The following is a 27,470-nucleotide window of genomic DNA, read 5'->3' as shown; positions in this document are numbered from 1 at the left end:
ATGTTGGGACATGTCAGTATTAAGCCCAATGAGCAGAGAGATGTGATGTGTAAACTTCCTCGCTGGTGCAGATGGGTATAACTCCTCTGAAATGGATGAGATGGTGTTGATTGACACCCTGGCTGAAGATCCCTTATATAGGTTCCCTTCTGTAAAGTGCTCTGGAGCGGGTGGGTGGATAAACTGAGGAGTTAAGAGGCTTAGCAAGGAGTCGGTCTGTAGGAGCTCAGCTTTTATGCAGGGCTTCAAAGCATATCTCATCCAATTCAGCCTTCCAGACAGAAAACTCCTCTTTCTTGGAGAATATGAAGTATTGGCTAGATTGAGTTTGGCTTAGATGAGTTCTTATTCAGAAACGCTGCTTCAGATGCTTAAAAAGAGTAGGCAGCAGCAGTCTGTAGGTTTTGCAATTGGCTGCGGTAATTTATAGTCTTAAGATTAAATTCAGCTTTGTTTCTTAAAATGAATAATGTACTTCAGGATGAATGCTGTTATGTCATCAGTGGATGGTAAAGTGTGTTGTGAAATGGGTCCATTGTAGTTTCTCTCCAGTTGCTTATGATTTCACAAAACCCAAGAACTTAATCAGTGAAATTTTAGCCTTTATTGTGCTGGATGCCAGTGTAACGTGTCCATTAAGTTTGATGTCCAAATGTATAACACACCCAAAAGAAAAACTAAGGGGGAGGGGAAAGATGTGATTTGATAGTACTATATTCTCTTTACATGTAAAAAAAAAAAAAAAATCTTAATCTCGTATGGCCCCAGGCAGAAGGTTTTACCTGTATATGAAACTTGTTGCTTATGCAAAGAGGTGAGGTTCTGTTCCATTCTTCTAATTCTCTTCCTCTCTAATTCTCTGAAGTCTTTAAGATATAAAATACATTTCATCAACTGTTAAGAATTGCTGTCATAGGGAAGTGATACGCTGTAGGCTGTTAAAAGTAGAAGCAAACAGAAAATACTGTAAATGGGCAAAAGCTTTTATTTTGTATGCTTCAGCTGGATCCAGTGCTGCACCCAGTGCAGGGTAGGATTTTTTTAGCATTCTAAAATAGGTTTAAGTTTATTTGCTGTCCATTGATGCATCAGAGATGTATGTTGTAGCACTGAGGACTGGATTAATGAGATTTAACACAGCTTTCTCATACTTATTTTTCATATGTAATGGAGATTAAAGTTTTATGTAAAATGCTTTTGGGGTAGCAAATAATAACGTGCAGAAGCTTGCAGATGATTGGATTGTTGTTACCATCATAAATAATAAAATTTCTAAAGCTCTAGAAGGAATGAAAAAAGTGGCACAACTGATTTGGTTCCTCTCTGTATATATTTCTGATAGGAAAAGGTGATGAGCAAATGTAACTCCCATCAGCATCTGAGCACCTTTTGGGGAATGCGATGTCTCAGAGAACAGGGTGCATAGCTGTCTTCTGCTGCAGCTCAAGCTTAGTGCTCGGAGCGCACATATACACGGACAGGAATTATTTCCTACTCGATTTCATTTATTTGATGTAACTTCTTGTAACAGCTGCATAATTCCAAGTAGTTCTTAGAGGTTTTGGAAATGCTGATACCACTGGATTTTCTAACGCAGCTGCTGAGGATGATTTGTATATTTCAATTGGGAAAAACTCGGGTTTGATATTCTACGTGGAAGCGTGTGCTTGCATTTCAAACAGAATATTTCTCTCTACCATTGAAACATTTCTACTCTGCAAGTACACTTCAATATAGAAGTGTTTGGTTAAAAACCCTTATGGCAACAAATGCATAGAAGATCAGACACTTCACTTTATTTGTTTCACAGATATTCATTGCCTTTTTAATATGGCGTTTAGATATGACTCCTACTTTTCATTAAATTATAATGCATACTATTTAAGAATTTGATTTCATATTTGTGGATTGATTATTGTGCAGCTCACAAATATTTTCTTAGGATTGATTTCTGGTTGCCTTTATAATTACAAGAAAATGCTGAATTCTGAAGGCTATGTCAAGGTTGGTAGAGAGGTGGTGTTGGATCTTACCTCAGTTGAGAATATACCTATCCTGTTTTAAAGTATGTGTGTTCTATTAATCCATGCTAGCTGCTGAGCTGGGATTATCAACTCATCATGAGTGGTTAATCATCTAGAAACACTGTCAAATTTTACGTGGGGATTTCAGTAGGCTTATTTAAAATAGGAATAATTTATGCTTGCAATACAGGCTCAAAGTCTGTAATGCAGCATATGTCTAAAAGCAACAGTAGTAGCACCAACCCTGACAGTTAAGCTAAAAATACAGGCACAATTAGTATTATCCAGCAGAGTACTAATCACTGGGTTTTGTTTCCAAACTTGCAACTACTTTCCTGGGTAGAAATGAAAAAGAAACCCAGGTTTTATTAATGGACCTGGGGCACTCAAAAGCTTATCCTCTGAAGATATTTTTCTGTGGAAAAGAGGAGCTCTTCAAAACTGGGCTGTTCTGGAAGCTGTTGTTTTGCTTTTGCTCCTGATTGTGTGTCTTGTTTATTGTTTGCTGGTCCCCAAACTGTTGTTATAGCTTTTGTCTCACGTCCTGACTTTTTTTCACTGTCTGTTTTTGATCTCTGCAGAAGAGAGCAGGGAACAACATTTCAGAACGTTGATGAGCCTCCCCCATGTGGTATATGGAGGTAGCACCGCTTCTTTACTAAAATGTTATTTATTTCTGTATTTTCACTTTCAGGGAGCACTTTGGTTCTTGTCTTCATAGCATTGCATCTTTTGGGAAGCTTTTGTTCAGACTGTTTTATGCCATGACCCCAAGTATCTTTTTGTTGGTTACTACTGGGATATAGTCCATGGACACATGCCATACAGTCTTTCTCCTTGGCAGCTCACCTCACAGTTAAATATATTAGAAGTCGATTATCTGCACTTGCTTTACCAAGTGTTCCATATCCAGCATATCTCTGGTCATATTTCATGGAAATACAACATTTACACCAGTAATTTGCTTTTTCCTAGGGATCATGCAAAAGTTCTTATAATAAAATAAAACTTTTTTGACTCTGCCTGATAAGAAAATATAGTCAGTAAGCTCAAATCTGAATACTTGTGGGGCACAGGCATTCATACATTTGCTTGATCTTTCTATGTTGCAAGACCGAGGATAATTTAGTACAAATGATAGAGACATAGGAGTCTATAAAAATCAAATTTCCAATTATATAATTTCATATATGAAATTACAATTATATAATTTTCTTTTATGAACCTCCCCTAAAATACGATTTTCTTGACTTTACTTCTAGAATAGGATATATTTGTAAAATTTATAATTTCAGAAGGCGTTTTCATGTGGAATATTCACTTTTTTGGGGGGTGTCACTAAGACATTCTTGAAGTCCTTGAATGTGGCCTGATCACGCACTGTGATTGAAAGCTTAATTAAAAGCTTCACACTACTGAGAAGACTGAGGGAGAAAAGTAGTGAAAGTCTGCCTACAAGACTAAAAATTGCTTTTCTCAGCACAAAAAAAGCTGAAAGCTAGGTAATTCTTGTTTTGGAAAGCATCTGCAGCAATTTAAAGATCACATTTTTGATAATTTCAAAGAATCGTAAGAAAATAAGCCACAAAATATACTTAATGTTCTTGAATATTTTATTTTATGATTGAAGTATTTGGCTGTGACATTTTACAGAAAACTGATATAGGGTAACAATTCATTTAAAGTGACAGAGCTGATAGCTTAGACATTATTTTATTTATTGTTTTATTACCTTATTTATTTTGTTGTGTTACCACAATTAAAAAGTCATGTAAACCAAGATGCAAGAGGTACCCCATTCAGTTTGAATTTGGACCACCCTTAGCACTTCTACAATGTAAAGTGCCTGTAAACTGAGTCTACCCATCTAGCTGAGCTGAGAATATACTCTCCTTGTAGTATCTGTATGATGGCACCAGTTTGGGGTAGCTTTTTCTTGAAAGCATGGAAGTACAGCAAAGCCAGCTTCACTTGTATTCAGTTGTCTTTATTATGTGGTACAAATGTTGATTTTCCTACTTATGGTGTATTAGTTCAGGGTGAGATGACTTGTACCTTGAAGTGCGCATTGCTAAAATGGTTACATACAGAGGTAAAGGTGGCAAACTTAACTGTCCTTATGCAGTTAGATAAATTCCACTGTAAGAACTGATGAGCTGTATCCTCTGTTATGTGGGAGAGAAGATCAGTTAATTTCTCTTCTCACTTAGTTTTATCTGGAGCTGCTGGAGCAGAGACTGTTTCTGACTAAATATGGTAAGCATTAGTAACCGGAGAGCTCTTGTAATTGTTGGTACTAAAAGTTATGATTAATTTCATCTAAAATAGTAATTTAAGTTAGATACCTAGAAAATAACCAGTTGTCCGTTGACTGAAGAAGCCAAAGGGGCAATCCATCCAACCTCTCTTACTCCGTTCTTAAGCAGTTGTCTGAACTGAGTCTGGAGATAATCATTTCTCTCCACTAATTAGAAGAAAACTTGAGTAGTACTTAACATTGTAAGGAATTAAATGACAATATTCCTTTATAATTTTAACAAGTCTTGAATGTCCTCTGCATTTTGCAAGAATAGCGCTGATGTCTTTCATTCAGAGATGGTTTCTCATTGTCTCCTATTTCTTCAGTCATGGCTCTTCAGGCCTTGCTTGTAATCATTTGTTTAGATGCCCAAGTTAATTTTCCAGCATGGGGACAAACAGGACACTTGGGAGTATGTGGGGTGTGTTTTCACATACTAGTAGCTAAGCTGAATCTTTCTGTGATAGTTAAGCACAACAGTTTTGTGCCAGAGACCATAGGCTGGTGAAGTAGTTGGTGTAAATGCTATAGTATGTATCTGCTGGTCTTAACTGAGATATGCGGGGTATTGCTTTGTGTTGCATCTGAGTCACAGAGGAAAATCTGGGTGATTGAATCTCCCCGGAAAGACTTTTTGTGTCTCAGTTACCAGAGCCAGACATGGAGCTGTGTCTCTTGTATCTGACTGTAAATACCTTGTCCTTGAGTCTTGGGTGTTTATTATGTGAATTCATAGAAGATGATATGGCCCAGATTTATTCCACCTAGTTTTAGGCATGGGTCCGCTATACCTAATTTAACAGGACAATCACTTCGGCAGTGATTCATTTGTCTTAACAAGGGTGCTAAGTGTAGTTTGACATGCTCTTGGGTCTTGAGATATCTAGATGGGGCAGATGGGTATGATACAGGAGCTGCACAGCAGCCTTGCTCATCTGGACCAGATGGAGCGCCCCAAATGTCATTACATTTGGGCTTTAGACAACTGAATTATGCCACTGCTGTTTTGTTCTGAAAAGAGGACTCTGGGCCAGACTCTAGGTATTTAAATGAAGCTGTCTAAACATATGAAGAATGCTTAGAGTGGCTGAATCCAGTGGACTTCAGGACACAAGGGAGTGCACTGATCCATTTCTCCAGAACTGAATCTGTGGGAGTCTCAGACCCAGGAGATTCTTCCTCTCTGGTCTGCTAGATAGGAGGCTGCTGCACTTCCCTACTCCCAGGTCCAGCCAGTTGTAAGGCTGAGCCTTGCTGTCAGATGTCACACCCACACTTGTACATGCACACCCCAGGTACCTGCCTAGCCCTACGGTCCCTCAAGTGTCAGACCCACACTGTCTGGTATCTGACCCCAAGACCTGTTGTCCCTGCAGTGTCCAGCCCCAAAACCTCCTGTCCTACCCACTGGCCAGTCTGACTTGATGTTTGCTGGCATCTCACCTGTGTGCTTATATTGACCTCTCCGTTAGCTGTCCTAGACCAAAAGTCCCTCCAGTGTCAAGCCTGTAGACCTGTAGTTGCTCAACAGTGGGTTCCCAGACCTCATGTCCTGCTCACTGACTAGTGTGGTTTGAAGTTTGATGGAATCTCTCTTAAACATATAGCACAGAGGACACCTATTGTGCAGCCAAATGGTTTTGCATGGGCCCATCTCTCGAGCCCGTCCAGGTCCCTCTGGATGGCATCTCTCCCCTTCAGCATGTTGACCACACCACTCAGCTCGGTGTTGTCAGCAAACTTGCTGAGGGTGCACTTGATTCCACTGTCCATGTTGCCAAGAAAGATGTTAAATAGCACTGGTCCAAGTACCAACCCCTGAGGAACACTGCTCATCACTAGTTGCCACTTGGACATCAAGCTGTTGACTACAACTCTTTGAGTGGAACCATCCAGGCAGTTCCTTATCCACTGAGTGGTCTATCCATCAAATCCACGTCTCCAATTTTGGGACAAGGATGTGGTGTGGGACAGTGTCAAATGCTTTGCACAAGTCCAAGTAGATGACATCAGTTGCTCTTCCCTTATCCACCAATGCTGTAATGCTGTTGTACGAGGCCACCAAATTTTTCAGGCATTATTAGTGAAGCCATGTTCATTATTTTGTGTTTTCTGTTTAGAATTGCTTTTTACGTATGAAGAAATTCAGTATGCACTTTGTTTTGGTGCTGTCATGTCATTGAAAAGTTATCAGCACACAAGAAAATAAGTCGTCCAAGATAACTTGCACTTGCATATTTTTAGCATGTGAATGAACTTTAAGTAGCATTAAGTGTTTGCCACTTCTTTTAAAGTCACCTGGAAGCCATTTAAAGACTTGTGTTAGAAATGAAAGTAAGCTGTTACGGCTAGGGGCTGTCATTCGTTTCATCCTTCAGGAGAGGCTCATATAATGTAATTCCAATTTCATTGGGCTCAGGGTACTACCACAGTATAGCCTTAGTAAAAGAGTAGAATCAAGCATTAAGTCTTAATAATTTGAATCTGACTGGTAGCATATCTTTTTTTTTATTATTATTTTTTTAATTTTAGAGCTATTTGGGATTTTTTGGCTTCAGGCAACTTTTTCTTCATAACCTGTCTTAAGTCTGTTATGGGTGCACGGAAGGATTTTGTGGCCTGTAGTGTGTGGGTGATAACAATTTAGTCATCTATTGGGTTGTAACCTGCAAATACAGAGGACTAGGCTCAGCATCGTAGCATCTTAAGGTCTTTTCTTCATAAAAGTCCACCGTGTCCCTCAAGTAGCACTGTGAAACACTAGTAAACCTTCTCAAAGTTCTTTTGTTCCTCTTTCCCAACGCGTAGGAAAGGCAAGGGAGAGAGCAATTCATAGGCCTGCATGAAGTAGGACAAGATGGACTGATGGAGGGAATCATTGCTTCATCCTGTCCCTTTGTGGTGTCACCAGTTTTCTTTTTTTCCTCGCTTCTGCTTCATGCATTGCAGTTGTATAGCCAATGATAAGAGTGCTGTAAGACTGCTTCTTAACCTCTTTTGAAAGACTGAGTGTGAAATACTTCACTGTAATCACAAATGAGTCTTTATTTATAAATTAAAAAAATGAATTTCAGCTGTAAGTAGGCACATATGTTCTTGTGTTGGACTTAGTCCAAGAAAGATTTTGTTATTTTTGGCCTATGTGGGTGCTGATAAATCTGAGATAATTACTTGGAATAAACAAAATGGGCTTTATGGAGAAGTTTGAAGAAACATCTCAAACTCTGTGCAAGCCCATTTCTGCTTACTGTGGACATGGCAGGTTCTGGTGGTGGAAATGCTTAAAAGGTACTTTAGGGTGCCTTTTATCTTGAAAAGTAAGGTGTGGGCAGAAGGATGTTGCAGCAGTGTAATAATGGTATTACTGGTGCTTTTACAGCTTGCGTGCTTTGACTCTTGTCTCTTGTGTCATTCTCATGCTTTCCCTATTGTACTGTACTCTTGGTTGGTAATGTCATGCTCCTTTCTTCTCTGTCAGCTTATACCTATGTTACTTGTTTGCAAGGAGCAAGGACTGCCTCTTTGTTAAATGCTTTCACAGTTCTTGCTGCAGTGTAGGTACCTATGGGAGGTACTTGCAAGATGAAGTCTACTTAGGGAGTCTCTCTCAAGGTGTTTGAAATCACCCCAGAGGAGCTTAAAGTTAGGAACGTGCTGTGAGCTAGTGCCAGGAGAAATCCATCTTTCTCTAGGGAGTCTGAAGAGACTAGTCTGTATAGGCTAAAAATCGTTGCAGAAGCCCTGACCCCCATGACGATAATGGTAATGGTATCTGTATCAAATATCTCTGTCCTTTTACCCATTTTTCTAGAAATAACTATCTGGTTAATGCTTCTTAATGTGACTCTAGGTTGCTATTGAATGTTAATTCTACATGAGGATATGTATTCTGAATGCTTTGTTATACCTGGCAGTTGCTTAAATCTCCATCAGAACTTTGCTTAATCCTAAACTTTCCAGACTTTTTTTCCCCAGTTTGGTGGTTTAGAAGTATGAAAAATCTATTTTACATTATTTTTATTTTTGAAGGGGTTTGTATCTTTTTTCTGCTTTAGGTAAGTGTTAACACTTTCTCATAATAAGCAAGTGACTGTGGCATCGGCTATATTTATCCAAAAAGCCACAGGGGTCCTGGAGGGCATTACTGCTTTTGACCTCAATTTCAGCCCAACATTTATCTTTTCCAGTCTGATTCAATATAGACAGCACATGTACTTGTGCAAAGAAAAAGGAATGTGGCATCTTGGAACAGGGTGTCAGACACTGTAGACAGAGAAGCTCCCTGGCAAAACCCTCCTGCCAGAGATTTAACCTGTGAATAAAGATAGCAGGTAGATGCAGTTGTAGGGGAAGCTATAATGTGTTTATTGGTATTCCCTGGATGTAGGGGAAATTAAGAACTAACCAGTAAGGTTAGAAAAAATGCAGTTTAGAAGTTTAGGGTTAATGTTTTAATTAATTAATCTTTTTCATGTTATGATAAATGATCAAGAAAGTTATATCCCAGCAGACAGATATATTTGGATTCCACCTGGTATGTAATTATTATGCTACACTGTTAAGAGAAGGATGGGAAATTGACCTTCTAGGAGTCTGTTACAGAACAGGTTCCTCACCTGTTGTGCTTACCTCTGTTGCAGATGGTGATGTACAAAAGAAAAAAATAAATATGTATGCCACCAGAAATTTTAAATTTAGGAAATGTAATTAGCTGTATTTTTCCTGCATCCACTTGTTTTTCCTGAACAAAAAAAATACATCTTTGATTAAAATTGTTGCTAGCATATCTGTTTAGCAGTATAGTACATGTCTGCTTAGGAGACCTGTCGTACATCCTGTGTGGCATGTGGAAATGAAGTTCTCTTATTAACTGGGGCAAAACCCTAGCTGCCTTCTCTGAAGTAGTGTACTAACCACTGGATAGCAATCTTTCTTTGTTTTTCCTCTAGTCCAATGAAGAAACTAAAGGAATAAGGACATCTTCAGCAGAAGAGCATGAGAGCAGCTTGTGTAGTAGTTGAGCTCTTATCTGCACAAGGAGTTGAACTAATAATACCTGTTCTGTAAATCAAGCAAGAGAAGGGTTAAGTGGCCCTGCTCCTCATCCTAGAGGAATCCCCTAAGCGTGGACTTACAGAGTGAAAGGGCAAAGGTGCCCTTCATCTTCCTCCAGTTTGTGAATGGCAGCTGAGCCCTTCTTGAAAGCTATACTAAAAAATCTGTTTTATTCCCTAAAATAGTCCTTTCAACATATCTTAAAAAAAATTGTTTATACTGTGGTTGAATGTTTGTCCTAATTATTACATATTTGTGAAGAGTTTTAGTTGATGTGGTTTTATTTTAATTTTATTTTTTCTGGAGTGGCACATCTACTGCTGTCTTCTCCACTCTTTATTCAACTCCTGAGACCAAAGCTGCAGAAAGGGAGCCTGTCCAGCAGAGTTCTGAGGGACTGCTGTGGTTGCAATGACTCAGCTCCTGTACTGAATGCACCGGAAGATAAATATGATGGCACTGACTATCTTAGACCTACCAGTACAAAGACTCGAGATCACAATGCAGCTGTTGTTCTGTAAGGGATGAAAACAGCATTTCCAAGAGTGGATGCACTGCTATCATTGGGGGTTTAAAACTGCTTTTGGCTGATTGAACTGGAGACATCTAATGTACAGTTGCAAGACATTAGGGAGATTTCTTTATGCACAAAAAAACCACTATTAGGTTAACTGGTTTTGAAAACAGGCCTCCTTCTCAGACAGAAGTTAAGAAGATACACAAGACCCGTACTTTTTTGCTATGTAGAAAGCAGCTTGCTGACAAGATAAAAGCTACTCATGTTCTTAGTGTCCTTGAAGGGTACTCTTGTATACAGAGCATATAGAGGCACACAGAAGACCTCATCCCTCCTCATTGTGTTACGAAAATATAAGTAGACCCTAAAAGTTGATTCTCTCAATGCATACAGCCTGTCTATGCCATGCAGAAGCACATCAAACAGCCTAGTTCCAATACATCCACACACAGCGGTGCAACGCTGCATGGATGACATACATCAGTATAGCTGTCACTTGGATCCGACTTGAATGTCATGATACTCCTCATATTTCAACTTTCAGGTCACATCTTCTCTAGCTACATATATGTCTCTGTTTCTGTGTGATAAACATGCTGTAAGTGCTTGCCAGATAAGGGTCGTACTACTTTGTTTAAGCCATCTTAAACTTCAGGCTTGAAATCAGGGACTAATTGAAAAACAGAAACATCTCCAGAGCATGAGATCTGCCTTCCTCCAGTGACAGGGCAGGACAGAGAGGAGCCTAGTTGGTTCAGTAGGACTGGAGGTCAAATTTGAACATTGAAAATCAGTGGAGGTGAATACAGACCACAGAGTTTATTCAAAACAGAGGAGGTACTGCATTTTGCAAAACATTCTTCTTCCACCTCTACCCTCCTGTGTGGCTAAAATTCAGGTTGGCTTCCATACCACAATTTTTATAAGAATTTTTAGTCCTTCAACAAAATGAATTTCCAGCCTTTACTTATGCTGTGGTAAATTGAAATAAATTCTGTTGAAAGCAGGCCTTCCACCACTGTAAAATTAACCTGAGACAAGAATCAAGTGAAGTGTCTTCAGTCTTATGGTTGGAGGGGAGGTAACTAAATAAATAGTACCAAAAAAATGGTGTTTTGATAATCTTTTGTAATTACATCTCAGGTATTATATAGAAGTAGTAGAAAACTTGCAGTAGTAGAAATGTAATAGGAAAAAGACCATGTTGATCCAAACCCTATTGAAATCACTGGAAGTCTTGAACTGACTTTCTTGTGGTTTGTGCATTGTCCTTATTAGTTCCTTAAGGTATTTCACCTACTAATTGTATACTTTTTGGTGTGAATATCAAATAACTTTGAGGGGAGTCTTCTGCTTCATATTTGAGATTAAAAATATGATAAGCTGGGATTCAGTACTTATTGGTTCCCACATGACTGAAAATACAGTAAGTTCATGCTCTTGATTTAGCTGGCAGCAATCAGTACAAACCACTTAAAACTCTGGAACTTGATTCCCTGCAGTCAGAGATTTTGCTTGAGGAGGACTTTGCAAAGCTTGCCTATATATCACTGGATTCTTCCAATACACATTACAGAGCTATATGTTGTATTCTTGATGTTGTACAAGTGTTGGGAAGGTCAGGTCTGTGCTGGAGACATGAATGCAGCATAGCTTTGTTCATCAAGCATGTGAAAAGATGTGAATCCATTACATGCTTTGGTAGAAGTCCCTAGTATATACATATGTTTGTTCTGGAAAGTTTTCTTTGTACTGATGTAACTTCTTTAGTTCATGGCAATGCCTGTAGAGTATTGACATAAAGAACGACTTTGCTCACTGGTGCAAGAGTCCATTCCAGGTCCTACTATACTGTATCGGCAAAATACCCCTGCACCAACGGGCTTACTTCATCTTTATTAAGCAATTCAAAGAATTCAGTGGATGTGTGGAGTAGACTGGTTTGGGGAGACAAATATGTTTGAGCTGCAAGAGAAATGCCCAAGAAAATTATCCTAAGTAGTAGTTCAAGAAGTAATCTGACACAGAACTGTCCAAAAGTGCGTTTGTTTACCAGCTCTTTCTGCAATTGAAACAGATTGTCACTGCACCTATGTGACTTGTACAAGGGTGGATGCATCCCCTGTGTGAATAGAGGATGTGAGACTGCTCCGTCCCCTCGGATGCTCAGGCAAACTTCAGATATAAGGGTAGCCCCAGGGGACAGAGCTGTGTGGCTGGGGAAGAGGAGGACCTGTAACAAGAGTCACATACCCAGTATGTGTACCAGATGGATTAGGAGCTTAAAAGCCTGCTCCTGAATAATAGATAACCATGTCCAAAGAAGTGGCAGGCCAGATTTCTCTAAGTCAACTTTACCACCAGATACTTTTTAGGATGATGAAGTGCTTACTTAAGTGCACAGATTCATGATCATGGGCCCATATTACAAGCAACCCTCCCACCCAACATGCATTATTAAACTTAAATGTATATGATTCTAGGTTTTCTTTTCATTGACCCAGAATCTTGGCTAGCGAGAGTACTGAGTTAGAGGGCTCAGCATGCCCCAGGGGATGTGCCCGGGAGGGGTTGTAGAGCTACAGCTTCTGAGATCCTTTCTGTAAAGTGGTTTGCAGAGTCTCTCAAAATAGCAACTCTGGTAACTACTTTCCATCTCAAAGTGGAACGACTCATCCTTGTGACTTGGTACTGGGACAGCAGGTGCTGCTTCTGGGGCACAAAGAATTTCTGCCTCTTCTCCTGGTTAAGGCAGTTTAATTAGCATTTTTGTTGAATGTCCTGATTAGATTACGTGCCTGGCTCTAGACTTTAAACTTCTATTTGTTTCTTTACAGCAAACCTGAAAATTGGTGACATAAGGACACATTTTATACAGAAATAGGAAATACTAACTCTGTCTATTCTGATCAGCACTCTACTGCTGTGTGTAACCTTTGCACAGGGACAACTGTGAAATACAAACCCTACAAACAACCTGATTTCAGGTGGGGTTGCTGAGGCTGCACCCCCTTCCCCCTCCATGGGTGTATGTTGTTGTGCCTGTTACAGTTAAAGGCACTTTTCCTGAGAGGTGATGACAGTATGGCAGGTTTGAGTCAGAGAAAACAGATTTAGGTCCTCCTTCTATTTTTTTTTTTTTTTTTTTTGTATTGCTGTGCGCCACAGAACTGCAGCTTTAATAATCTAGTGCAGTAGTTATCAAACTCCTGGTCACCAATGCTTTACTGTGCGAGAGCTGCATCCCAGGCAGGCATCTCCAATGAGGATGCTGCAAGTGTTGAACTAGGGATGCTGCAGAGGTGATTCCTGCAGCTGCATGATCCTTGCTGCTGCTCACCTGCAGACATTCCCTTGACTCCTTCAGATCTGGAGAGAATATGCCCTGCTGCTCTGCAGAGCAAACGTCCACTAGATTGCAACGGTATGAGTTACATGGCAGACAAAGGTTGTGAAGGCTCTGCAAGCAGCAGGCAGTGAAAAGTTGTCCCGAGACAACTATGGGTACACTATGTCTCAGGCCTGAGAGCCAGCATCTAAAGAAAAAGACAAGAGAGATGTGTTTCAGTTCAAAAAATTTAGCTGGTTTTGCTATTTTTTTGAGTACTGGGGCAAATGGAGCATTTAAACCAGCATTAAGTGATTGCAAAATATGCTTTCCACGGTACTCTCTGGGATTTTGCTGTGTCACGCTGTTACTGAGATATAGACAAGGCAGTTACCAAAGGTAATGAATTCAAGAAGGAAAGTAAGGGGATGAGTTTTGCAATGCTTACGCAATAAGCGTGAGATTTCTGATTTTGCTTATGGTGACGTTACAGAATATGAATGTCCCTTTCACAAGGGTAACGTTGGAGTGTGTGTGCAATCAGCAATAGACCTGTGATTTATAAAGGAAAATGTAAACTATGTCGCAAATTGTGCCAACCAAATGTTTTCCCTTTGGATTAGCCGGCAGTGAGTAAAATGCGATTGACTCTGATCATGATGTTCAAATGGCATTAAAGTGGTATATGTATCGTAACTTCTAACACTGCTTTGCTTAAACCTAATGCTTTACTGTGCAGTAAACTGCAATAGCAATGTCTGTGTGAAGACACCTATTTCACGTTTAGAGGAGTGAAACCACCACTCAAATTAGTATGATGTAGAGCTTTCTGCAAGGTTATTTGAACAATTTGAGATCAGATTAGTTATACCCACCAGGTTGGGTGCAGCTAGCTGCTAGTGAAGGTGTGTTGACTGTGGAAGAGACATTAATTTCCTGCCACGGTCCTACATTTCTCTAGGTAGATGCACCAGCCTCCTCAGAGCTTCTTTAGGGCTCTTGGACACTTTGCTCTGCTGTATGGTATAAACAAACTTGCAAGTCTCCTGTGGATCCACTGCATTTGGAATAAGATGATCTTAGGTTGTTGTGGTTGAGCCGCCTTCTCATCCCTTTCTTTTTGGCAGGCATATATGTCTGGTTCCAACTTCATTTGTGCCAATAGGAATTGCTGCCCCTTCAGATCTACAAGCTGAAATGATTAGATGATGGCTTCCCTGCCCATCTCAGTTAGTACATGCTGGTTGAGCTTAATCAGAGACCTGATAATTCACAGCCAGAACAGGCTAAGGGCAGAGGTCTGTCCAGCCAGCACGGCAAGAGTTGGAGGAAGATGTTTCTGTAGCCTTATGCGCAGTGTCTGCGCATCATGGTGATAGATCTGTCTTTACCCTTTGAGTGACGTTGTAAGGTGGTTACCATTTTGTTCCCTGTTTTGTTGCTAATTGTTAAAATATGATGAAAGTGTGCTGTTGTTTTGCTCTGCACTGTATATGTAAGGAAGCGATCGGTGTCAGACATTGAGTTCATCTCACCCGCGTTCTGACGTGTTTCTTTTGGAGGCAACGTTGGCTTCGGCAGCCCACCTTCCTGCTGTTGTTTTCTGCTTCTCGATCTCTCCCTTAAATGCCCTGGTACAACTGTGTTCTATCTTCCTGGTAAAAGGGATTGAGGAACTCTTCCTTGTTTAAAAAAAAAAAAAAAAAGACATGAACAAAAAGGTCTCTTTATAATACAGACTGGATAATTGATCTGATTTAGCACAAAGTCTTGCAAGGACTGTTGTACTCAGTACAGCTGAGAGGATGGCATGGGGAGCACTGGGGTAAAGCATTAGCCTGTAGGAAGGTAGCAAGGGTTGCCCTTTCAACTGCAACTGCTGCTGAGAAAGGTGTTCAGCAACTTTAATTGGATATCTACAGCTGTTTCAGTAGGATGGATGCAAGCACTGCAGTGCTCTAGTGCTGCAAAAGAGTTGTCTTTTTCAATTGTGTAGAAGAGGAGAAAAGTGAATGCAGTCTCAGAAATCTGTTTTTCAGCTCTGTTTACTGTTCCCAGTAACGAATGCTGTCGGAGTGAGTTTTGCTTGAATATACGCAGAGATCTGTATCCCAGCCAGTTCCACTGGGCTGCCTTTGTAGGCAGTGCAGGCAAACATAGCTCGTCCTTTTAAAGTGGAGGTGAGATGAATCGTGCCCTAGCCTTTCCTTTTGGACTATATTGCATCCCGTGGTGACTAGCGCAGCCATCGGTGTCTATACATAAGAACATCTTTATTGTGTGTGTGTGACACAGGATACTGTGTCCAAAAGCACCATAGATAGGTACTGGAAGGAAGAAGAATGGGGAAAGATGGAGAAGATGGGTAAATAGAATATGCGCCTGCCCTGACACCATCCCGGCTCTATTTCCAATTCAGAGACTGACTAAATCAGATATGAACTTTGATTTAGATATGATTTATTAACTTTGGATTCCTCTTCTGTCAATTTCTATAGTCTCCCCATGTAAACTTTTGCATTCACAGTGCCCTTTGCTAAGAATTCCTTGTTTTGGAAGGAAATTGGAAATTCCTTATTTGAAGAGTCCTAAAAATAACTGTGGTAATCCCTCTCCTTCGTGAATGAAATGCTAATAGTTTGGCAGAATAATCTGGGGCTATATATTTTGTTCCAGGTTACCTTATGTAGTAATACATGAGAATGAGTCTTCTGTTCAGAAAGGTGCATCTTACTTCAAACTAGCTGAAATGTGACAGCTTGTATGCTCATGGGTTCTGGTTAAGAATTTACCAAATTGAGTTAAAATGCATCAGACTGGCAGTTCGCACAAAGTGGCACTTGCTGAGTATGGGAGCTGGGGAGGCAACAGACATTTTGGGCCCTAGGTCATGCCTAGGGCTTAATACTTCAGCATAGTAATTGTCCAATTTCTCGAAAAAAGGGAGCTGGGAAGCCCAGTTTGGCTATTACCTCTACTCAGAAAATTTGCTTTTGGACCTATGCATGCAGGGAGAGTTGTGCACACAGAAAGATGAATGCCAAGACAATTAAATTTTTCACAAGGCCTCTGTTTGTATAGCAGTTCCTAAAAAGTTTGCTTTAAAAAAAAAAAGACAAGTTAAAAAAACAAACAGTCCCAACACTCCAAAGCACATAGCTAAGGTGCGGTATTCTTTTATGTAGGAGTTTTGTAGGAGGTAGCTCATACCTTTCAATTCCTTTTCCTTTCTAGTCTACTTTGTCAGAAAATCATTTTTATGATGAAATTGGGTCAGAGAGTGGTGGTTAGAGTCTCTGCCCTTCGGCACACTTCAGTTAGACAGCAGTGTGGTCATTTTTCCAGTATGTGATGTGTCTAAAGACAATTTTCAGGACAGTCTTTCATTGAATTACGTTGAAATAGAGTAGTGGTGCATCTGTCTTGAAAAATAGATAAATCTTCCCTGCTCACACTGATAGGTAATCATTGGTACAACTGGAATGTCAAGGTGCATAATTCCTGAATCTTACTTAGATTTACATTTTTGTCACCAATTGCAGTATGCCCTCACCCCTGCTGATTGCATTGCTTTGCTGTGCTAGCTGAAAGTCCTAGAAACTACTGCAATTTAGATAGACTTGCTGACTGTACCTTTAAAAGAGGTCTGTGCTTTTTTTGCTGGGGCAGCTCTTGAGGTGGTGTTGCAGTTCTATATGCCAAGCAGTTGCATACCGACTGAACTGCTTTCTCATTCTACACTAATACTAGATGCTTTTATATAACTTTTCAAAAAAGGACTTGCTTTATGCCAATGAATTCGGAAATAAACTTTTTCAGGTACTCCCAGTTCTCACATATTCTTAAAACTGAAGTTCCTACATACTCTAAAACTAACATTATTTTTCAGTTTTCTAAGGCTTAGAGGAAAGTGGGCAATCTTTATTAATTTTCTCAGCTCCTCCTCATCTAACACTGTGTGTCCAAACTATAACAGCAGTTGTTTTCATTAGACATTTGAAGCTGAGCTTGGTTGCTTTTTATTATTTTAAAGTAGCATGAAATGAGTGTTTAATCTTTTCTTTACATGGCAGTGCTGTATACTGATTATTAAAACCCCTGTGAAAACTTAGAATTTTGTAGAGAAATTACATTCTTGCAAAAGACAATAAAATGAAGACATTTCATTGCCATGTAGTTTCTCATTAGCTGACCCTATGTTAAGAGCTTGAGAAGCCATAGGGTTTAGTGCAGAAAACCAAAACCAAAGACAAATGTTGGCATATATTTGTTCAGATGTAGTCTAATTACAGAGGTTCAAAGGTAAGGATGTACACTAAATTGTGTTTTGGAGACCCCTATTTACTGTCATTTGAAAGGAGTCCCCTTGTGCAGCCTGCACTTTAGGGGTTCCTCTGTTGTCATTGCAGCTGGGGAAGAGGGGGAGCTTTGCCTCTCTTGACTGAGAAATCAAGGGATAGAAACAGCAAACGTCCCAAGAGTGTCTTGTGAGCCGGATATGGCAGTGCAGGGAAATGGTTTCAGGCAGTAACAGATTCAGTGTGACTGAAAATGTGCATTAAACATATGAAGTATAGCTCTGTGCTGATGGCAAAGTTTCTACCGTTAGCTGGATGGTTGAGAGAGCTACAGCTGTGGTTAGGAAACTGTACGTGCTGGAACAAGCTGTTGAGATGACCAGGGCTGACGGCTGTGGGAGACCAGAATGAGGAGTGTGCTGCTTGAATCACAGAACGGTAGGGGTTGGAAGGGACCTCTGGAGATCATCTGGTCCAACACCCTTTGCTAAAGCAGGTTCACCTAGAGCAGGTTGGATGGGAATGCATCCAGTCTGGTTTTGAATCTCTCCAGAGAAGTAGACTCCACAACCTCTCTGGGCAGCCTGTTCCAGTGCTCTGTAAAGAAGTTTTTCCTCATGTTGAGATGGAATTTCATGTGTTCCCATTAGTGCCTGTTGCCCAACGTCCTGTTGCTGGGCACCCCTGACAATAGGCTGGCCCCATCCTCTTGTCACCTGCCCTTTATAAGGGCAATATTTATAAGCATTGATGAGAACCTCTCTCAGTCTTCTCTTCTCCAGGCTAAACAGACCCAGGTCTTTCAGCCTTTCCTCATGAGAGTTGCTCCAGTCCCTTGGTCATCTTTGTAGCCCTCTGCTGGACTCTCTTGAGTGGTTCCTCAGGAGACCATTGGCTGCCTTGGCCACAAGGTTACATTGCTGCTTCATGGTCAACTTGTCCACCAGGACTCCCAGGTCCCTCTCTCCAGAGCTGCTTACCTGCTGACCTGTACCCATGTATGGGGTTATTCCTCCCTAGGTGCAGGACCCTACACTTGAAAAGTTGAGACGTTTGCTGTACAATAGCTACCAGCAAGATGAGTATGTGTATGTGGCCCCAGCTCACTTCCAGTTTTACAGGTACAGCTCAGTACTCTTACTCATAGTTGCTAGAGCTGAAAACATTGCTGGCTTGAGCCCTGAACTTGTAATCTTGTAACTAATAAAACCACAATTATTTAAAAAAAAAAAAAAACAAACAAACCACAAGTTTTTAGGTTTTGTAATTGTGAAGGAAAGCTTTGAAGCACTGGGTTTGAATAAACCTCAGAAGATGTTACAGTCCTCTTTTGAGCGCAGAAGCTGAATGCCTCAGCCTGTGAAGCAGACCTAAGGATTGTATGTACTTCTAATGCCGATGTGTTTGGGAGCTACTCAAGTACTTGAAAGACAGTATCTACTTAGGCTTTGCGTTGAAGTCTTAGCTGCCTGAAGTTCTGTTCCTATGAGGTGGCACCACAGCTTTGGTTGCCACTGAGTGTCTAGCAACTCTCTTACCTCAGACTGCTTCAGGTTTTTACTGGAGCTCTGGGTTTTCCAGGGACCCGAGTAAATCTCTTCAGGCTTGTGAGCAGTAGCTTCTTGAGCAAGTGCTCCAACTGTTGAGCAGGTAGTGGGACTACCTTCATCTTTTGTTCCTCTGGCTGTCTTTTTGAACGTGTTAGCCACTTGCCTGTTCCCAGTCATACGTGTAACTGCAGGAGGGGTTTTCAGACTCTGAATCTCTGTTTTACAGGGACTGAAAGTGAAGGGTAGATACCTGTCTTTGGGACAGAGATACGAGATAGGCTCACTGAGGTGACACCTCTTAGCTGGTGTAGATATTCTTATCTATGGCAAGGAGAGGGTTTTGAATTCCCTTATGGCACTCTTGAATTTCTCCAGTGGTTAACAAAATACTTCTGTTTCCTGTGCAGGGCTGTGCATTGTATTCCTGGGAGACAGATTTCGCTTTTGAGTGCGGCTGCTGTACAAGTGTGCGTCTGCAGGACGCACCAGGGAAGTGGTTTGGGTTCCTCGCTCTGAGGAACGTGCTGCATCTTCAAAACTTGCGGTTACGGGATTGACAGTACTGTAAATATTCCTCCAGTTGCTAGCTCAAAAGAGTGGGTTTTTTGTTCCTGCTGTGTAATTAGTACCCATATGCAAATATCTGTATATGTGCAAATTAATTTGTTTTTAGCTTGAGCTTAAAAAGTATTTTTGATGCTGGCCTGAAGGCTTAAGCTAATTTGGTGAATAAACAAGCCCGATAGCTCCTCAGATAGGATTGAGTATGGTTAGTCAGTAGTACAATACAGTTATTTGTGACTTTATTGTTTTCTGTGTTTATAGCAAAGGAATATTTTTTTATTTGTGATGCTTAGAGTGAAAGTAAGTTATCGTTCTGTCAAGCTGAGTTCACTGAGTTTCATAATGGAGTTATAAAAATTGAAGCGTTTCAAATGTGCCTGTATTTTGAGTTTCTTGTAAACCCTGATATCCTTAGTTACTAATGTCCTAGGTATATATATATAAAAATATAACTTTATATCTATATTATAAAATTTTATTTTATATATTATAATTTGTATATTATAAGTATTATTTGTATAATATATATCATAAAAATATTAATAAGTTATATAACATAAATATATAGTGTATAAAAGTATATTATATTTCTAGAGTATATAAAAATAGAAATATATTTATTTTAGAAATATCCATTATATTATAAATATATTTTCATATTTATATATTTCATTTATATACTATAATTTATATATTAGAGAAATATATTTATATAAGATATAAATATATTGTATAATCTAAATAGTATATAATATTATAAATACTATATAAGTTATATATTGTAATACTATATATGATACGTGTAGAAAGTGTGCTTTTTATATTTTATAGATATATAAATATATTTATAAATGCATATTTTTATATATACACCTATTTATATACATATAAAAATAGGTATATCTGATCTGCCAGGTACAGGACTTGTGCTTGATCTGTCTCTGTTTAAATCAGTGTAACCTCACAAAATTAAAGCAACGTAATGAGAATCTGTGATGTTTATTCCTCTTGTCCCACCTTATGAACGTTCCGATTGATCTGAATAGCAAATTTCATCTTCACTTTCAAAAACATGCTTCTGTATACGTTTAGAAATTGTGTACCATATGCAGCTTAAATGAATAATTGCTTTTAGGAACGGAATTGCTTTAGATACAGTACAGCATGCTCTGGTTTTGCAGAGCGCTCTGTTCATTTTGAGCCATGCAATCCTGTAGTTATTTACTTGTTCAGGTTTTCATGTGAGATTTTCCATCAGTTCTTATCAAATACTGATTATTCACAGGAGTTAGTATGGTGAATATTTGTGTTTATGTAGTTGCTGATATTTTTCTATGTGAGTTACTATTCTCGTCTATTTTAGCATTTTGATATCTCCAGGGAAGTTATAAGAATAAGGTCTTAATTAGTTTTTTAATCCTCAGTTGTGTTAGTAAATATTTCAAAGTTATGAACAGGCTCACTTGTTGCTGATTTTACTTTTAAAGGAAAGTTTTATTTGATCAATTAGGTGGTCTTTTTAACAAGTCCTTTTTAAAAGTATTACTGTATACGTTGTGTAATGGAGTACATTATCAGCAGTCTAGTTACTAAGAATTGATCAAAACCAAGGAAATCATACCTGAAAAGTTGGTCACTTCCAATCTTAACTGTAGGTTTAGATTAAGACAACTTGTGCTTATTGTATTAGAGAATATTAGTTCCTTTGTTGGTGTGAAAGGTCAAGGGTTTCATGCTTCAAGAAGTCAGATTGTTAATGCATATAACTTTTTCTGTCAGTAAATCGAATGGAATTTTTGGCTTCTTTTCTCTTGATGGCTCTTTAGATGCCCCTGCTTTCTTTTCCATGGCTGCTACTTTTTCTTCCTTCAGTGCATCTTCAGTATAAGCTGCTCAGAGCAGGATTATTCTTGTTTCTGTTCAAGTGCAAGTTAGAGACTTCCTTTGCTTTTTGACGGTACCTGAGTTTCTTCATCTGTGGCCAACCGGAGTTGGGGCTTTAAGAAAAAAATGACAAATACTGTAAAATTCAGAGCTTAACAGCTGGGCTTTTACATTTAAAATAAAGGTCTTAACAACATTGTCTCATTCTCTGAGGACAGCCTACTGGGAACGGGTAACAAAGAGCAAAATCCCTGTCTACCATAGTGGTGTTTCACCATGTGAACCAGGGCAGTCTCACACTGTTTGGAGCAAAATAACTTTCCTTAAATTACTATCTATTGCACAATTTTTGGATTTTACAAATTTTTCATTAATTTACGTATTTGCCTGGGTGTCAGCAAAACTTGCTTCCTACATACCTGTTTGTTTTTGGCATTAGCATAAGACTTTGATAAGTCTAATTTGGCTGTCTTTGTTAATACTGCAGAAGTATTCAATATGTACGCTGATATTTCTGTTTGAAACCTAATGAAAACATTTTTCTATGTTTGATCCTAAACAATTGTATGCCTAAAGAGTGTCAATCCCTTGCTGATGCTTAAAGTTTTATTTTAGGCACAGTGGCAGAAGTTTTAGAAATGGGAATGTTTTAGATTGGTGTATCTAGAGATTTAGTATGCAGAGAAATAGACTTTCTTGGCTTCTTCGTCCATCTTTCCTTGAGAACACATACTGTTTGAAAGAGGAGTTTGGAATCTGCTTTGCCATAAATACTAATTATATTCTTCATGTGGGCTCTTGCTTTCATAGTCCTGATAAGTGTTGCTTTGTGCTCAGTGGGCCAGCTCACAGCAGTGATTGTAGGGAGTGATGAATGGTGTTTATTTGTGCTGTGCGGTTGACCACATCTGGGGGTGAGAACATGCTGGCAGCTAATTGGCCTGGCACATGATGAGGCTGCTACAAAGCAGGATCTTGTGTTAGGCATAAAAATAAAATCGCAAGGACCTGTCATCCCTTGCTCCTTACTGATGGTTTCTAGTGGAGGTGACGCACATTAGCTGTGGATGTGGTACTGAGATCTGGTCTATCGCGTGCGTTTCTTTCAATGAATGCCTCAAATGGATTTGCAGTTATTAACTGCTTGTGAGTTAATCTCATCACTGGCGATCTGTGTTGATTACTAGTTCGTAGAGTTGTGTCCATCTGTGTGTGCTTGCCTTTTTGTCCTGGAACACATGCGTGTGTGACTTTTGAACTGATGACGTTGGTGAGTGTTACGGACACATAGCCCTGCCTGGAAGTCAGTGTCGTGTTGTTTGGCATCGAGCAATTTCCTAGAAGCGGTGCTGATGCTGCTCCTAGTTAAGATCTCAGACTTCTGGATTTTGTTAAGCTTGAAGGAACTGGAATAATGAAAAATGAGGGAATTGCAATAATTCTGTGATGAGGGGAGAGCAAAGATCACAATTTGCATTATTATGTCCTACTGCTCAGTAATTTAGCTCCCTCTCACAGAGACTGAGCCTTGCAGGTACTCCCTATCCCTGGCGGACTGCTTTGTGCTGGTGCTGGCACCAGGCAGTTGCCTTCGCTCCCAGCTTAGTAGCACTGAGTAGAAAAGTCTGCTTATTCCTTACAAACCCAGGAATACCTCTCAGTGAGTAGAAGCAGAAGGAACAGGGGGGGAAATAGCATCTTTTGGACTGACAGCAAACTGATCAGGAGGTTACTCCAAAGGGTTGCAAGGATGAGATCGACAGCTCGCTAGTGAGATGCACTTCCCTGCTGTTCCCACGGCTGGGTGGTGTTGATGTTATCAAGAAGAACAACAAATTTGTATGTCGTGCTAAATCATTCTAGTGATGGTGAGGTTTTAAACCAGAGTGGATCTGAATATTATTTGAATATCTGTGAGGGTTTAAAACAACTGGATCAACAGGTCCAAATAACAGTACAGATTTGTGTTATTAACGAGTCATATGATGGAGAATAGCTTTTGAAGGCATTTGGGCCCTTCTAGTTTTGAATACCGGTTTGCAGCGTCTGACACAGCAAACTATACCTGCTGAGCATCGAGGTTATGCCATTGATTTCCGAGCTAGGTATAGATAAGTTCCTAGCTCCCTCCCTTGTGTCACTCTACATAACATCTGTCAGGACAAAATAGATTCTGTCACAAATAAACGTGTAGTACCATCACTTGTTTTTCATCTGTACAGATTTTGCTTGTAACTGAATGTGCTTCTCTGAAATATACATTTTTAAAATTTTGCCTTTTCCTTCTACTTAAAACAACTTTATCTTTAATACTTATTTATTTTCTGAAGAATGTGTGGATATTTTTTATTTTACCTTTTGAACACATGTTAAAAAAATAGGCAAAGGATAGTTGTATTCATATTTTACTGGATGAGGTAAGAAAATATAAATTAAGTAAGCTTTTAACTTTTTTGTGTACTCTGAGCTTTTTGTGATGTTGCTGAGCAGACCAGATGCCTTGCAAGCTTATTGTAAGCAATATGTAGAAAGAGAGGCACCCTGTTCTATTATTTGGTTGATCCTCCAAAAACAGTGAAAAAACAAATGTCATGCTTATGTAATCAGGAATTTGATGCTGTAAAAAGAGAAGGGAAAATATGGTAGTTTAAAGCTTGCTATGGGATTACAGTTGTTTTTAGCGCTTCGTGGTTAAGTATCTTTTACTGCTGTGTCTCTGAACTCCCATAACTGATAATTGAACCGCTAATTCAATTGTGTGATGATTGATTGTCAAGAACAATTCCTTGAAGAGCGCTACCAATTTTCTCTATTAACTGTAGTGGTTTTTACTTCCTCTGTTACTTTGTGTGTTGGCATGCAGTGATGTATGTCATAAATATATACCAAAATGATGTATACGTAGAAAATGGTAAAGAAGACACACTTGCTAGAAAAATTTTTGGAGTACACTTTTACCATGTGCTGATCCTCTGTTTTGCTGCTGAACTTTGACCATTGTTTTCCTTTTGCTCTAAGTAAAAAATGTATAATGAACAGATTAAGATGAGATTATTTTTCTCTCTAACAGCACTGTTCTATTTATAACTGTAAATCTTTTTTTTTTTTTTTTTCCCCCTCCTCCCTCGCATCTGTAACAGCTAGCCGATGGCGGAACCTCTTCTCCACACCTGTCTCCTTGGCTTTTCCCTATAGTCCTGTTGCGAGACTCACCCCATATACCAATGGCTTTAATAGTCCCAGCTTCTCTAAAACCTCCAGTAAACCAATACTAACACCTGAACGGACAGGTAATGCTTATCTTTTTATTGATTTACGGTGCTTACAAAACTGCTTAATTTAATCTAATCTTGCTAGCACTTAACAGCAATACACTGTTTGGGTGTTTGTATATATACTCTCATCTCGGAGGGAGATTTTTTTTTAAATGACCTAAAGTTTGGCAATTAACTAGTAGCATAGCTTATGTTCTGTGTTACACAGCATGTTATAGGAGAGCGATGGTAGTAAACACAGCCTATTTCTCAATAATGATTTACTTGAGAGTGTAGTTGCAGCTGTGTCACCTTAGACCCCAGCTTCGTCTGCCCTTTACTGCTCATTTCTACCCTACTGTGCCCCTTCCTTATGTCTACAGAAACATTTGTGCAGCTGTGTAATGAAGTTGCAGGGAGAATTTACCTAGTATAAAATCAGCCAGCAGAATCATGGATGTTTTCAAGATGGCATTGTTGCTGCTATCCAAGATTTATTTTATGTTTGTCACTGATTTTTCAGGGGACACAGGAGTTTTAGGAAAAAAACCAAACTTTCTGTGGGCTGTAAATTGCAGAGTTGTTTTTTTTTTCCTTCTTTGCTACAAGTATCAAGAGTCACTTTATATTTGTTAGTTCTGTTAAGGTGCAGCAGAGAAAATAATCTTCTGGGGAAGAGGCACTAACATTTTATTGCTGGCAGGAGCAGGTGTGGTCTAAGGAAGTTAGCATCAGTGTCACACTGATCTGTGTGCAATTTTCTTTACAACACATGAAATCAGTGCAGAAAGTCCTGTTAGGGATATGGGCACTGTGGGTGAGATACAGCTCCAGACTGAAAGCCTGGTGTAGGTATCTCTGTGTGAGCGAGGTGTCTAAGCTCCCCTATTCAATGGGATGCAGTTTAATCCCTAAATGAAGGCATCTCACGCTCTTTGAGATACCCTCAGGTATCTTGCTTAGCTTCCCACTGGTGCTCCAAAAGGGCACAGCTGTTACTTACCTATGCAAAACCTTGAGGACCATTGTAACTTGCAAATTTAAAAAAAGCAAACGCACTCCTTACGACCCCTCCAAAGCAAAGTAATCCCCTGCCTGTCCTTTTCTGTTGGAGGCATCATTAGCGAACAGCTGAATTTAGGATGAATTTTAGGTGTTTGCTTTGAGCAGTGCCAGAGGACACAAACACATCTGTGATACAAGCACGCCATAGTCACAGCGGTTCTCACCCTGCAGGCTGTGAGCTTCTGGTGGTCCAGAGGATATTAGAAAGTGATTTACTGTTTTATTTGAAGGATTTTTCTTTAAATTTGGGCAACAACTAGCTCATGCAACTGATTGCAATTTAGTTGATGTTTTACTATCACGCAAGGAAAAAATAGAATCCAGAACCTTCTCCAAAAGGTAACTCTGTGAAGGAGGCAACGCGTTCTCTGTTGTTGCATAATGTTCAGTCTTAATTGTTACAATAATTGATTTATTTTATGATTATACACAATTTAAAAACCAGTAAAATTTAGATAAAAGGCTCTGTGGAATCTAAGTACTGAGCAGAAGCTGGTGACGCATACACCCTTGCTTTTCAGAACAGAGTAGGGAGAACCACGGTCCCATAAGAAAGATTCAAATGCAGATGTGTTTAGACTGCACTAACTAATCTGAGCTGTATCAGAACTGTATTGGGTAAATTATTCATTGTCTGGACTATGTAATGCTATTTTGGGAACAAGCAGAGGAATTCACCATTCATTGCTACGCTTACTACTTCTCATGAGTATCAAAGCCCTTTGCTAATTGTTAGTGGATTGAACTACACTTCTGAAAAGTTTTATCTGTTATACAGAACATATTTTAAGCTACTGTAACATAAAGGGCAGATAGTCGTGAATGAAAGATGGCCAGACATGTTCATAGCCTAAAGGTTATGTTTTCTTACATAGGTTACATCTCTAGGAGTTCCCCTTTGAGCCCACAGTCATCAATAGACAGCGAACTGAGCACCTCAGAGCTGGAGGACGATTCCATCTCCATGGGATACAAGCTGCAGGACCTCACCGATGTTCAGATCATGGCTCGTCTACAGGAGGAGAGTAGGTGGCTTTTTTCATTTTTCAAAGTAGCCTGAGGAAGATTTCCTGCAACAGTCAAAACTGCTCCTGTCTGGTTTTGGACAAGTGGATCTTTCTTAAAAGGTGTCCCCTCTTGAATGGCAGGTGGAAAAACCCACACATTGTTGAGTTCAAGTTAATGGTACCGTATTTTTCAAAACTTCATGCTTATATATTGCTGAATCCCAACTGGTAGCTGCATACCCATTGAGCACATTTAGATTTAGAGGTTTTATAATTCCTTACCATATTAATTTAAATTACCTTAGCTGTGGGGAGGGGAAATGCTAAAGCGTTCTTACCATGCATACATTTAATAAGAAAGGAAAAAAATAAGCAGCTCTCATGGATTTTTGGATAATTTTTTTTGCCCCTACTTTGATTTTCTTAATTGTCAGATGAATTTTGAAATGAATTCCCCTTTAAGTCCTGAATTGGGGCATTTAAATTTAGTATTTTGGTTTGAGACTAGTGATTGTGCACAAATCTGAGCCCAAAAGTATGTTTGGAAAATGTCTTTATTCATAAATAAAAGGCATTTGACTTAGAAGTCACTCAGACAGTGAGTGCAGTATTTTTCTCACTTCCT

The 27,470-nt window shown here is 39.5% G+C and overlaps 1 protein-coding gene across 3 annotated transcripts in view; it reads left to right on the top strand.

The window, feature by feature from the left end:
- The window catches only part of SLAIN1 (SLAIN motif family member 1), a gene marked incomplete at both ends in the record, with an annotated part of 54,413 nt that overhangs the window by 7,406 nt on the left and 19,537 nt on the right, over positions 1 to 27,470 (top strand). Inside the window, 2 exons of one of the 3 annotated variants that reach the window (XM_082486119.1) lie at positions 24,660 to 24,809; positions 26,714 to 26,863. In XM_082486119.1, the coding sequence (XP_082342245.1) occupies positions 24,660 to 24,809; positions 26,714 to 26,863 (300 nt within the window). Of the gene's footprint in view, positions 1 to 24,659; positions 24,810 to 26,713; positions 26,864 to 27,470 lie in introns of those variants that run through there. The other 2 variants (XM_082486120.1, XM_082486121.1) reach the window with 2 other exon arrangements.

Source organism: Vanellus vanellus, assembly GCF_965231255.1.
Source record: "Vanellus vanellus genome assembly, chromosome: 1".
In the NCBI taxonomy this organism is placed as follows: domain Eukaryota; kingdom Metazoa; phylum Chordata; class Aves; order Charadriiformes; family Charadriidae; genus Vanellus; species Vanellus vanellus.
The sequence above is the reverse complement of the archived record's forward strand: the minus strand, read 5'-3'. Positions and strand labels throughout refer to the sequence as shown.